General features: G+C 42.4%; 1 protein-coding gene across 1 annotated transcript in view; it reads right to left on the reverse strand.

The window, feature by feature from the left end:
- Positions 1 to 13,723, reverse strand: part of LOC311616306 (protein mono-ADP-ribosyltransferase PARP14-like) — a 52,919-nt gene that overhangs the window by 20,573 nt on the left and 18,623 nt on the right. Inside the window, exons 7-9 of the mRNA XM_084871497.1 lie at positions 12,008 to 12,244; positions 10,735 to 10,956; positions 5,275 to 5,353 (exon numbers count right to left, since the gene is read on the reverse strand). Of these exons, the coding sequence (XP_084727623.1) occupies positions 5,275 to 5,353; positions 10,735 to 10,956; positions 12,008 to 12,244 (538 nt within the window). The remainder of the gene's footprint in view (positions 1 to 5,274; positions 5,354 to 10,734; positions 10,957 to 12,007; positions 12,245 to 13,723) is intronic.

Genomic DNA, 13,723 nt, shown 5'->3' on the forward strand with positions numbered 1-13,723 from the left:
ATTGCCCTTCCTTGCAGGCCTGGTCCCTGCCAACTGCCCTCCCCTGCTGACCATCTTGTGGTGGCCATCTTGTGTCCACATGGGGCAGGATCTTTGACCACATGGGGGCAGCCATCTTGTGTGTTGAAGTGATGGTCAATCTGCATATTACTCATTTATGAGATAAAATAGAGGCTTGGCACATGGGTGGGGGCCAGCTAGTTTGCCCTGAAAGGTCTCCCAGCTCAAGGCAGGGGTTCTCTTGGGGCACAGGGCAGCCTGGGTGAGGGTTTGCAGGCTGGCCATGCCCCCTGGCGACCCAAGTGAAGGCCCTGGTATCTGGAATTTATTTATCTTCTACAATTCAAACTTTGTAGCCTGGTGCAGAGCCAAGCCTCCTGCTTGCTCTGTGGCAACAGTCATTTCTGTTGAGATTTATTTATCTTCTATACTTGAAACTTTGTAGCCTGGAGTGGACACCTAGGCTGGCCAGGGCTGCAGAAGCTTGGCTTCCTCATCACCTGGGCAAACCCTAGACTCCTGTTCTCTGCAACTCCGTGGCTTCCACCATTTCTCTTGGAATTGATTTACCTTCTATAATTGAAACTTTGTACCCTTGAGTGGAATTGATTTACCTTCTATAATTGAAACTTTGTACCCTTGAGTGGAAACTTTGTACCCTGCCAGGGTGTGTGGTAAGCTTGGCTTCCTCCATTGCCAGGGAAATCCAAGCCTCCCTCCTGCGCTCTGTGGCCACAGCCATCTTGATTTAGGTTAATTTGCATACTCGCTCTGATTGGCTGGTGGGCATGGCTGGTGAGCATGGCTTGTTGTTGTAGCAGAGTGATGGTTAATTTGCATATTACTCTTTCATCAAATATGATATATCAATAAAAGTAAACAAATATAAATAAGTAAAAATATAGATAAATAAAATGTAAAAACATGGGCTTCTGGTGCTGGCCAAAGTGAAGTCAGCCCACAAGATCCTATATCTCCAACTGAGTACAATTAAAAAAAGGGACAAATACACTGACTGAGGACTATGAAGTAAGCAACAGCAGGCAGAATGGGGAGGGGAGTCAAAACCTGAAGAGGCAACCTGTGAAGGGGGCAGTTTTGAAGTTTTCCTCTTGTCTCTCCCAGCTTTGGAACTGCACAAGGAGCACAGGTAGCAAAACTCTCAGAGGAACCCTGCATGGGGCCAGAGGATTGAGAAAAGGGGACCTGTGAGCTGAAGTGTATGGCAGGGATCTTCCTTATTTTCCATATTTATTTCTTTAAATCTAGCCCTACCCACAAGGTGACCGCAATGGCACCACAGGGAGGGGAGTTAAAGCTCTTAGAGACATTCTGTATTTCTGTCCAGAACATCCAGGGAAAAGGGCCCTGGTGGTCTGCAAAGTGTACATGGCTGGGTGTGGGAAATCCCCGAGATTTCTCTCTCTCTCTCTCTCTCTCTCTCTCTCTCTCTCTCTCTCTCTCTCTTTCTTCTTTCTTCTCTCCCCCCACTTTGCCCTAGGACAACCCTCATCACACAAAGTTATGTGGCAACAGATGAGGCAACTTAAATGCCAAGAGAACACTGTGTCTCGGGGGAGAGGCCTAGAAAATGGGCCCCTGCGAGCCACGAGAGTGAGGAGAGTTCTGCTGAGGGGATGGCTGGAGAACTGTGACATAACGGGAATAAATCCTAAGTCCACCCTGGAGCTGCACATGCACAGCAAAGGCCCTGAGAACTGAAGTGACATGGGAACGCTGCCCATAGAAGGTGAGACAGAACTGTTAGGATGAACTTAACTGCCTGACTGCCTGCTAAATCAATTACCACTTTCCAGGAGCTTTTTAACAAGACCCAAGTGTCACAACATTAAAATGAAAATAATCAGCCTGCTCTCCAAAACTGCTTGTCATACAAAGAACCAAGAAAATGTGAGCAGTTCTCAAGGGTATGGATGCTTATGTCAAAATGATCCAGATGTTGGATTTATCAAAGACGTTAAAGAATCTACTATAGAAGAAAAACCAAGATGGCAGCATAGGGTAGACACCCGAATGCAGCCTACCACAACAAATTTGAATTTAGAACTGGAAAACAGGGGAAACATTGCCCTGAAGCCCCGGATGGCTGGCTGAGAGGAGGCTCTACCATCTGGGAAGGAGAGAGAAGGCACACTGAACCTCAGGAACTGTGAAGGTGTGGAGAACTGCATGTGAAAAGGCGGCCGCCAGACTTCGCTGCTGGCTTGCTTGTGGAGTGTGGAGAGGGCAGGCCGTGTTCGCTGCTGGCTTACTCCCTGCCAGCAGAGAGGGCAGAGGGTGGGCAGGTAGTGCGAGGCTAGCTTTCTAGTTCAGGAGTAAAACCGAACCACCCTATTGCTCTGTTAGACGGCCTCAGACAGGGAGAGGCCAAACTGTCAGGCAGTGGGCAGAGATCTCTGGGAGGTGTGTGAAGCCTGCGGCCATTACTGCGGGACTCAGAAACCAGACCCTCGTAGGGAGGAGCTGACCAAAATTTTTCTGCACCATCCTGAGACTCTGCCCCATCCAAGCAGAGCACAGAAGCCCTTCCAGCTAGCTTTCTCGTTTGCCGCGAATAGGACTCTCCTAGGGAGAAACAGACAGGAATCCAAAGCTTGTCTGCACCTATACCAAAGAGATGTGCACACCAGCAACCAATCTTGCGGGATTCACCAAAGCTTGGCTGTGCCACCCCGAGACTCAGCCCCATCCAAGAGGAATACAGAAACCCTCCTACCCGAGACACTTCTGATCCTCATAGCCAATTGGCTTGGAGATCAACACTTCCCAGTGATACCAACAACAAGCAAGGCTTAACAACAAGACTGCACACACAGCCCACAAAAGGCTACAACAAGACTGTTCACCTCAGGTAACTGGGAGGCTGGCACACTGAAACATATAGGACACCTAAGCACACAAAGCCACCCTACCAACTCAGGGAAGCTGTGAAAATGCTGAGACAAGGAAACAGATCACAAATGAAAGAAATGGAGGAAAAGAAGCGACTGGATATAGAGCTCAAAACCATGCTTATAAGGTTTTTCAAGAATTTCTTAGAAAAGGCCGATAAAATAAACGAGACCTATGAGGATATGAAAAGGGATCAACTAGAAATGAATACATTGTCTGAAATAAAAAATATTATACAGAGTCCTAAAAACAGACTGGTAGATCGCAAGAATCAAGTCAAAGATTTGGAACACAGCCGAAACCGGTTTGGCTCAGTGGTAGAGCATCGGTCTGCGGATTGAAAAGTCGATTCTGGTCAAGGGCATGTACATTGGTTGCGGGCACATCCCCAGTGGGGGGTGTGCAAGAAACAGCTGGTCGATGTTTCTCTCTCATCGATGTTTCTAGCTCTCTATCTCTCTCCCTTCCTCTCTGTAAAAAAATCAATAAAATATATTTAAAAAAAAAAAAAAAAAATTTGGAACACAAAGAACCAGAGGATACTCCTCCACAGAAGCAAGAAGACAAGAGAATCCAGAAAGTTGAAGATAGTGTAAGAAACTTCTGGGACAATTTCAAGCCAACCAACATCAGAATTATGGGGGTCCCAGAAGAAGAGAGAGAGTAAGATACACAAAAGAATAATGGAAGAAATAGTGACAGAAAACTTCCCCCATCTAGGAAAAGAAATAGACTTACAAGTACAGGAAGCCCACAGAAGCCCAAACAAAAGGAATCCAAAGAGGACCACACCAAGACACATTATAATTAAAATTCCAAGAGCAAAAGACAAAGAGAGAATATTAAAAGCAGCAAGAGCAAAGCAGGTAGTTACCTATAAAGGAGCACTCATACGATCGTCAGCTCATTTCTCAGAAACCATGCAGGCCAAATGGGAATGGCAAGAAATATTCAAGGTGATGAAAAGCAAGAACCTACAGCCAAAAATACTCTACCCAGCAAAGCTATCATTCAGAATCGAAGTCCAGATAAGGAGCTTCACAAATAAAAAAAGCTAAAGGAGTTCATCACCGCCAAACCAGAATTATATCAATTGCTGAAAGGGGTTCTTTAGGAAGAGGAAGAAGATATAGATAACAATTATGACCAACAAATACGTAACTATCAAAAAGTGAAACTAAAAGCCAAGGGAATTAAAAAACCCGATGAACAATATTAACTGGTGAATATAATAGAATCAGAGGATAGAAGGGGAGTGGACTGATGATTCTCAGGGAAAAAGGGAGTGGGGAGTGTGGGAAGAGCCTGAACAAAAACTGTGCACCTATGGATGAGGACAATTGGGGGTGGGGAAAGGGCAGAGGGTGGGGTGGGAACCTGGTGAAGGGAAGCAATGGAGGGGGGAAAAAAAAAAGGAACATTTGTAATAATATGAACAATAAAGATTTATTTTAAAAAAAAATAAAAAAGAATCTACTAAAAGTACACTCCCTGAGGTCAAAGTAAATATATTTGAATGAATGGAAATGATTTTGAGTGAGTGAGAAAGTAGGAGTCTCTGCAGAGAAATATAAATTATAAACTAAGAATTAAATGAACATTTTAGCACTTAAAAATGCAATATCTGAAATTTTAAAGATTAATTGGGTAGACTCAAGAGTAAAGAGAGAAATGAGTCTGTGAACTTGGAGGTAGATCAATAAAAATTATCCAGTTGGAAGAACAGAGAAAAGAAGATTACAAGGAAAAAAAAGACAGACCCTCAAGGACTGGCAGGACACTATCAAAAGGTTTAACATTCATGTTATTGAAGTCCCACAGGAGATGAGAGAGACAAGCGCAGGAAAACTACTTGAATAAATGACTGAAAAATTCCCAAATTTGACAGAAGACATGCATATTGAGATTCAAGAAGCCTGAGAAAACTCCAAATAGGATAAAGTCAATCATGTAACAGCAAATTTGACAGAGAAGAAGCATTTGGTTGGTATTGTCTCTTTAAATGTGTTTATTTCCAAAAACACAAGTCACACCATCCTTAGAAAATAGTAGCCTCATCACTACTTAAAGCCCTCTGTACAGATCATCTAACTTGGATTGCTTAATCTTCTGCTCAAGATTTTCAGTCATGGCCAGTGTCTTGCATGCCCAGGTATATGGAATAAGATTTAATATCTTTTTTCTCACAAATAGTTTTTTTTTCATAAAAATCATCACTGCCATCTATCACTTATCATTGAATAGTCATTTAACAAGTAGAAATAATTTCTTAATTTAATATTTTTTTCTGAACCCCAAAAAAGAACAACAAAAAAAGAATAAAAGAAATAAAGTAAAAATGAAAAGATATTTTTACTGAACCTTGTGTATTCTGAGCCTTGGGAATTTTGTTACTGATGGAATTTCCATTAGCTCTTTTCTGAAATTCATCTGAAAATGCCTGGGAACAAAAAGACAGTTTTGATTACTACAATCCTTTGTAGATGAATAATTTGATTCATCACAGATTTTTTTTAATATATTTTATTGATTTTCCACAGAGAGGAAAGGAGAGGGATAGAGAGCTAGAAACGTCGATAAGAGAGAAACATCGACCAGCTGCCTCCTGCACACCCCCTACTGGGGATGTGCCCGCAACCAATGTACATGCCCTTGACCGGAATCGAACCTGGGACCTTTCAGTCCACAGACCGATGCTCTATCCACTGAGCCAAACCGGTTTCGGCATCATCACAGCTTTTGATTATGCATTCACAAATATTGATGAGAAAAGATTCTCAAAGTATTGTTATTATCATTATATATTTTAGCGTTATTAAAATACATAAATTATTTTTAAAATGCATCCCATAAAAATTATCAAAGATGTGAACAAAGATATAAATACAAAAATATTCATTACAGTGCTATTTATTAAAATCAAGAAGAAAATAAAACAGTCTAAAACCAGTACAGAAATAGTTAAATACATTTTAGTATATCCCTGTGTTAAAATATTTAGCAGCCAGTAGGAATTACATTCTCAAAGAGTAGTTATTGGAATAGGGAAGTACTCATTTTACATTATTAAATGAAAGAAGATTAACTTTAATTATATTGTTGACACCACTTTCCAAAGTACATATGTATAAAAGACTAGAACAAAATATGATTAAAGAGAATGTATGCATTTTGCACTCTTCAAAGTTTCTACAATGAATATGTGCTTTTTTCATATTCAATAAGAGCAAGTAAGTTTCCAGTTGTTAAAAATACAGTGTTAAGAGAAAGACAATTACAAGAACCCAGATACTTCAGTTTTTAATTTCTTAACTAGAGGCCTGATGCACGATTTCATGCAATAGAAGGCCTTCCTTCCCCCAGCTGCCAACACCAGCTTCACTATGGCACCCAGGACCCGGGCTTCCCTCGCATCTCCACTTCATCCAAAAGGTCGCCAGGAAGGATGTCCTGCAGGGCAACCGGTCTAATTGGCATATTATACTTTTATTATTATAGATTATAGAGCCCTGGCTCAAGAAATTTGTGCACTGGGGCAAGGAGGGATTTGTCCCTCAGCCCAGCCTGCACCCTCTCCAATCTGGGATCCCTTGAGGGATGCCCGACTGCCCATTTAGATCGGGCCTAAAGGAGCAGTCGGATATCCCTCCCACAATCTAGGACTGCTGGCTCCCAACTGCTTGCCTGCCTGCCTTCCTGATTGCCCCTAACCACTTCTGCCTACCAGCCTGATCACCCCTAACCACGCCCATGCCAGCCTGATTGATGTCTAACTGCTTTCTGCCAGCCTATTTGCCCCCAACTTCCCTTGTCTGCCAGGCTGGTCACCCCTAACTGCCCTCCCCTGCAGGGTTGATTACCCCCAACTGCCCTCCCTTGCAGGTCTGGTCCCTATCAGCTGCCCTCCCTTGCAGGCCTGGTCTCTATCAACTGCCCTCCCTTGCAGGCCTGGTGCCTCCCAACTGCCCTCCCCTACTTGCCTGATCACCCACAATTGCCCACCCCTGCTGGCCATCTTTTGTCCACATAGGGGAAGGATCTTTGACCACATGGGGGCAGCCATATTGTGTGTTGAAGTGATGGTCAATGTGCATATTACTCTTTTATTAGATAGGATTATACCAGAAGAGGAATCGCTAGTGGAGTAATGCATTTTGAAACAAGAATCTGTATTTAGGTTTAGTGAACCTGTGTATTCCATTTCTTTGCCTGGTAGTGACACTCCAAAATCATCACTGTTTTGTAAACAAGCAACAGAGAATTTTGTTGGTTAAAAAAAAAAAAGTACCAAGAAACATCTTGGCTAAAAGGCTGATACAATAAAGGGATAAGGATTGGAATAGACTATAGACTGATGGTCTCAGACTCACAGACCTCCAGGGCCCAGGCAGGTAAGCTACAAGTGTAAAGGTGGAGTGATGTGACTCAGGAGGACTATACAGCACCTGCCATTCAGCCACAGCAAACTGTTCAGACAGAAATGCATATCCAATGTGTCAGAATGTTTTAAATTTTAAATGACATTGGACATCTAGAATATTATGTGAAATGTTTGATTTTAAAATAATAGCAACTGATTGGAAAAAATTTTTAAAACTAGACCAAATAAAGCACATCTAAAGGCCACTTACAAACTACGGGATGCTGTTTTGCAACCTCTGTTACCTCTGATCATCTCAATAAGTTTGTTGTTGATGTGTGCAAATAGGACCAAAGTTTAACTGTCTTTAAAAGTTTTAAGCAACAAAGTGTCACAGCATGTATAGAAAATCAATACTATTGTATTTCCAGTTGCAGTAAAGGTGTCTATAGAGACTAATCCTTCTACTGAGTACTTGCATAGGAACCGGAGCCTTCAGTAAAGGAAACAGGCTCTGGGGATGCACAGCAATAATGAAATTTGAAGGCTCAGGTCCGTGTCATAGGACTCGCTCCTTTATTCATCCACTGAAAAATGCTCAGCACTTTCTCTCTAATTTAGTTCATCTTATGTATATAAATCTTAGCTCCCAGAGTAATTATAATGAACAGGAGGAGAAGTTTGTGCTACATACCCAGCCCATGATCCACATCACCTTGTACAATGCAGATCATAGGAAGGTTGTTCAAAAACCATTTATTGACTAGAAATTTCTATAGTTATTCAGACCAAATAAATGGACCATATTATTTTGCTCAGGTGGTTTTGTTGTTGTTTGCTTCATAAGAACCTAAAGGTAGTATTTAGATCCAGGAAAAAATTAAGAATGACCTAAAAATTCAAATGACCCAGCGATTCATGAACATCTCCTGGGTTGCCGGCCTTGATCTCTTAATTTACTTCTTGCACTACCATGGAACTTTTCAAACATTTAATGTCATTTACTCTCCTGGACTCTAAGGACTTGGAGACAGGGATAATGGCCTCTTATTAAATGCCTCTTGTTCTCCTATAACATAGAGTCCAGTAGCTCACCCATAGCTGATGTTCAGCAAATGTGAGCGGGTCAATGGACTTTCTATGACTTCTGGTATCAAATCTCCTATTCCAGGGGGGGATGAGCTGAGTTCATTCTCACCATATGTTTCAGTTGTATTTCATCCTCACAATCTCCTGTTTATAGGACTACAACTGAACTAGAGGCCCAATGCACAAAATTCATGCACGGGTGTGGGGCTCCTAGGTTGGCCTGCACCCTCTCACAATCCAGAACCCCTCAGGAAATGTCTGACTTCCAGCAGGATCAGGCCTAAACCAGCACTCAGACATCCCTCTTGCAATCCAGGATGGGTGATCCTAACCACTGGCCTGCCTACCTTCCTGATCACCCCTAACCACTTACCTACCTGCCCTCCTTTGCTGGCCTGGCCACCCCTAACTGTCCTTCCCTGCTGGCCTAGTCCCTCATAACTGCTCTCCCCTGCAGGCCTGTCCCCCAAAATTGCCCTCCCTTGCAGTCCTGGTCCACACAACTGCCCTGCCCTGCATGCCTGGGTCTCCTACAACTGTCCCCCTTGCTAGCCTGGTCTCTCCCAACTTCCCTCTTCTGCCGAGCAGGTCACCTCTAACTGCCCACAACTGCCCTTTCCTGTAAGCCATCTTGTGGTGGCCATCTTTGACCACATGGGGACAGCCATCTTGTGTATTGGAGTGATGGCTAATTTGCATATTACTCTTTTATTAGGTCAAGGATAAAAATTTCTATGTTCATATGGAAGGAAATTCTATAGATTAAAAGAAGGTTAAGGGACATGTCGAATCCATTGCAAGATATAGGCCTTATTTGAATTCTGATACAAACAAACAAGCTGTAAAAACAAAACATTAGTGCAACAGTTGGAAATTTGAACATTGACTTGATAATTGATGAAATAAAGGAATGATTTTCAATTTATTTTATGTGTGAAATAGTATTGGTAGTGCTGATACCTTTTTTAAGTGAAGGGAAACCCTTCTTTAAAAAAAAAAAATTATGTTTTGACTAGAGGCCTGGTGCATGAAATTCATGCACTGGAGGGGGTGGTCTTTCAGCCCAGCCTTCCCCCTCTCACAATCTAGGAGCCCTCAGGGGCGGGAGGCAACCCGGCAATCAGGGGAAAGCAACACCCCATTACACCTCTGCTGCTACCTGTGCTTGTGGCAGCACAAGCCTTGGCCTGGCTCTGGTTACCTGTGCCTTGGGCAGCCCTGGGCTGGTTGGGCAGCCACCATCAGAGGCTTGCCTGCAACTCAGGTTGGCCCTGGGGGGCTGGGGGACTGAGGGGACTGGGGGATTCCAGAGGCACATGTCCCAGGGGGGATGAGTGGACTGGGCATCTCCATTTTAGGGCTGTGGGTGCCGCCATCTTTGAGTGCATGGCAGTCAATTGCCATATTCCCTCCTTATTGGCTGTAGGAACCACCATCTTTGAGGGCGGGGCAGTCAATTAGCATATTCCCTCGTTATGGCCTATAGGTATCTCCATCTTTTGCAACTGCATTAGGGTAAATTAGCATATTCCCCCTTTATTAGACAGGATTGACTTGAGAGAGATAAGTGAAACAGCGATGAGAGAGAAACATTGATTGACTGTCTTCTACATGCCTCCTAACAGAGATCAAGCCTGCAACCCAGGCATGTGTGCTGACTGGGATTCAAACCTGCAAACTCTCAGTGCAGGGGACAATGCTCAACTAATTGAGCCAAACCAGCCAAAGCCATGGTGTTGTTACATATTAAATTCCAATGTCTAAAATAAATACTGACTTGTTTATGGGTAAAATGTATATCTGGATTTGCTTCAAAATAATATGGGGTCCTGGCAAAATGGCTTAGTTGGTTAGAGCTTCATGCATATACCAGAAGGTTGTGGGTTGGGCACATACCTAAACTTCAGGTTCAATTCCCAGTAGGTGTGTGTGTGCGATGTTTCTCACATCAATAGTTCTCTCTCCCTCCCTTCCTCTCTCTCTAAAAACAAAAATTAATAAAAATATTCTTGGGTGATGATTAAAAATAAATAATTTAAAAAATAATATGGGAAGAAGGACAATAAATGGAGATAGAAGTAAAACATATTAGCCATAGGTTGATAATTGTGAAGATGAGTGATGATTATAAAGGAATTTATTATATTATTTTGTTTATGTTTAGACATTTTTGGAATAAGGAGCTAATTTTTTTTTTTTGTATATCCATAATTTGGCTTGAAAATTGCCATGCTACAACTAGTCTACAGTGCTCTTTTACTTTCCTGCATGGGAAATATTCCTGCTTGGTTAAACAACCTGTTAAACCAAAAAGACATTGAATACCATTAGGGCTCAGTTGACAAAATAACCAGAAAAGAGTGAAGCTGTACCTGAATATTCCCGTGATCACTCGGGTGCAGCAGAAAGCAAACTTCCTGTAATGCTGTTGGTTGGTTGTTGCTACAAAATTTGAACACTTCTGAAATGATCAATTCAGCAAAAACAGTCTTAGGAAACCCCAAATTGCCTGTTCCTATGGCTGGAAACGCAATTGAGTTTAAGGGCAAGTTCTCAGTGATTTCCAAACATTTTCTGATTATGTCTCGCATGATCTGAAAAGTACAAAGCACATCATTATACTTTTTTTTTTTTTTGCCTAGAAATGGGAGTTAAGATTAAAAAGAGAGAGAGAGAGAGAGAGAGAGAGAGAGAGAGAGAGAGAGAGAGAGAGAGAAAGAGAGAGAGAGAGACAGAGAGAGAGAGAGAGAGAATTTAGCAACTTTGACTGTGATCTCTTTCTACTCCTTTTTGCTTTCAACAAAAGACAGGCTAAGTGCAGTCAGAAGGGAAAATAAAAATACAGTAAAAGGAAAAGAGAATGTAAGAAACCCTTCAAAAAGATTCACATAGCCAGGACCGGTTTGACTCAATGGATAGAGCGTGGGCTTGGGGACTGAAGAGTCCCGGGTTCGATTCCGGTCAAGGGCATGTACCTTGGTTGCGGGCAGATCCCCAGTAGGGGGTGTGCAAGAGGCAGCTGATCGATGACTCTCTCGCATCGATGTTTCTAACTCTCTATCTCTCTCCCTTCCTCTCTGTACAAAATCAATAAAATATATTTTTTTAAAAATAAGATTCACATACACTCAGCAATGAAGGAAAGAAGCAAAGCAAATACTGTTCTAATCCTTCATGCTCTTTCATTCTTCATGCCTTCACCTTACCTTCCTCACTAAAGATATGCTATCTTCTGCCAGTGTGGCTCAGTGGTTGAGCATCGTCCTATGAACCAGGAGGTCATGGTTCATTCGTGGTTAAGGCACATGACTCAATTGCAGGCTCAATCCCCAGTAGGAGACCATGCAGGAGGCAGCCGATCAATTATTCTTTCTCATTGATGTTTCTCTCTCTCTCCCTCTCCCTTCCTCTCTTAAGTCAATTTAAAAAAAAAAAAAAAAAAAAGATGTGCTATCTTCAATAACTCTTCCTTGGCTTCAATAACTACTCTTCAGCAGCAGTCAGCTATACTAAAAGAAAGGGCCATAGTGATAGAACCTGCCAAGAATGTGATATTATTAGAGAAGAGAAACAGACAGGGTGCAATTATTGAAAAGACAACAAAGGGGTACACAATTTCCCGGAGAATTTAAAACCATACCCCACCTTTTGTGAAGATGTGTCGCCATTATTCCAGCTCGGAGCCACCACATGAAGTACTTGGTAGCATTGCAGATTACAACCAGTGGTTTGAAGAATCGTGCCCACGTCAACAGCTATCCCTTGTCCAGCTGCATTCAATTCCTTCTGGAGATTTGGCCCAGCTTTTGCCAAGAGGGCCCGAGAAAGGGGCCCACTATTAAGGTTGAGATCTTGAGGAATGGAGTTGACAACAACATCAGCCTAAAATCAAAACCAACAATTTGTTTCAAATTCTAACAAAAAGCTTTCATCAAGGATTACTGTAGTTGAGCCATTGGACTTGGCACAATAGGGACAACTAAAGATGACTGTTTTCAGAGACAAATACCACCCAAGACAATGTGTTATTAGATACTGATTTAAATTACACTCCAGAACAAAAGAGAGCTGTCAAAAAGTGGGATCACTGAAGGAGCCAGAGGTACTACCATCGGTGGCCAGTGAGGACCCCCTTTGGGAGTAGTTGAAGCAGGCAGGGAGAGATGGGGAAATCATTCAGAAGGGGGAACACATGCATGGTGGGTGTGAGCTGTTGAGCTGGTAGACAGCTTGTGCAGCAAAATGGTGAAAGCCAGGCTGGCAATGTTACCGTGGGGGTAGACTGCAGAGGACCTCAAGTGCCAGGCCACCTGGACTTCCCGGCAGACAGTGAGAAGCTATGGAAGCGTTTCCAGCAGGACATGTGAGCAGATTAATCAGCTAGAGTAAGACGCCAAGAGAGGAGAGGAGAAGACATGTGACTAAGTCCCTTTTCAAAGCCGTCCTGCATGGATCACGGACAAGAAACACATGGCAGGTACTGTGGCATTGGAAGCCAAACCTCTATGGGAGAAAAAGGAATGGAAGGAATATCATATTATTTAGTGTTCAAGATGGACAGGAAATGGAACTCATTCCAATTACTGATTCACGATCAAAGAGTTTCTTGCGTAAGTATGTGTTGTTGTGGGGTTTTTTTTAAAATGAGAAACAAAATCATTATAATATTTTTGAAATAGTGCCTGAACAAATTCCAATAATGCCTCTACCATTTGTTAGCTGTGAGAGTTGGGCAAATTACTTAGCCCATCTAAGCCTCATTCCTTTATCTCTTTGAGAAGAAGAATAATCCTGGGATCTACCTCATGGCATTGGATGAGAAAACACAAGCCTGGCCCATACTAAGTAATCATTGTTACCAACTATTCTTGTAATTATCATTTAAGCTTATTATATAAGGAAGATGAACCACAGAATGGGAAAAAATATTTGCTAATCATAATCTGGTAAAGAATCTTTATCCAAAATACATAAAGTACTCTTAAAATTCAGTAATAAAAAGAGAACCCAATTGCTGTAGCTGGTTTGGCTCAGTGGAAAGAGTGTCAGCCTATGGACTGAAGGGTCCCAGGTTCGATTCCAGGTAAGGACACATGCCCGACTACAGGCTCCATCACCAGTAAAGGGTGGGCAGGAGGCAGCCGATCAAGGATTCTTTCTCATCACTGATGTTTCTGTCTATCTCTCTCCCTCTACCCTCCTGTCTGAAATTAATAAAAATATGTTTTTTAAAAAAGATAATCCAATTTAACAGAGGACAAAGGATCTCAGTAGATATTTCTCCAAAAAACGATAGGCAAATGGCCTTCCCTAGGAATCTCTCACAGGCCTGCCCACAATCCTCAAAGTAAGGAAGGAACA

This window comes from Pipistrellus hanaki (assembly GCF_964339955.1).
Source record: "Pipistrellus hanaki genome assembly, chromosome: 2".
Lineage (NCBI taxonomy): Eukaryota > Metazoa > Chordata > Mammalia > Chiroptera > Vespertilionidae > Pipistrellus > Pipistrellus hanaki.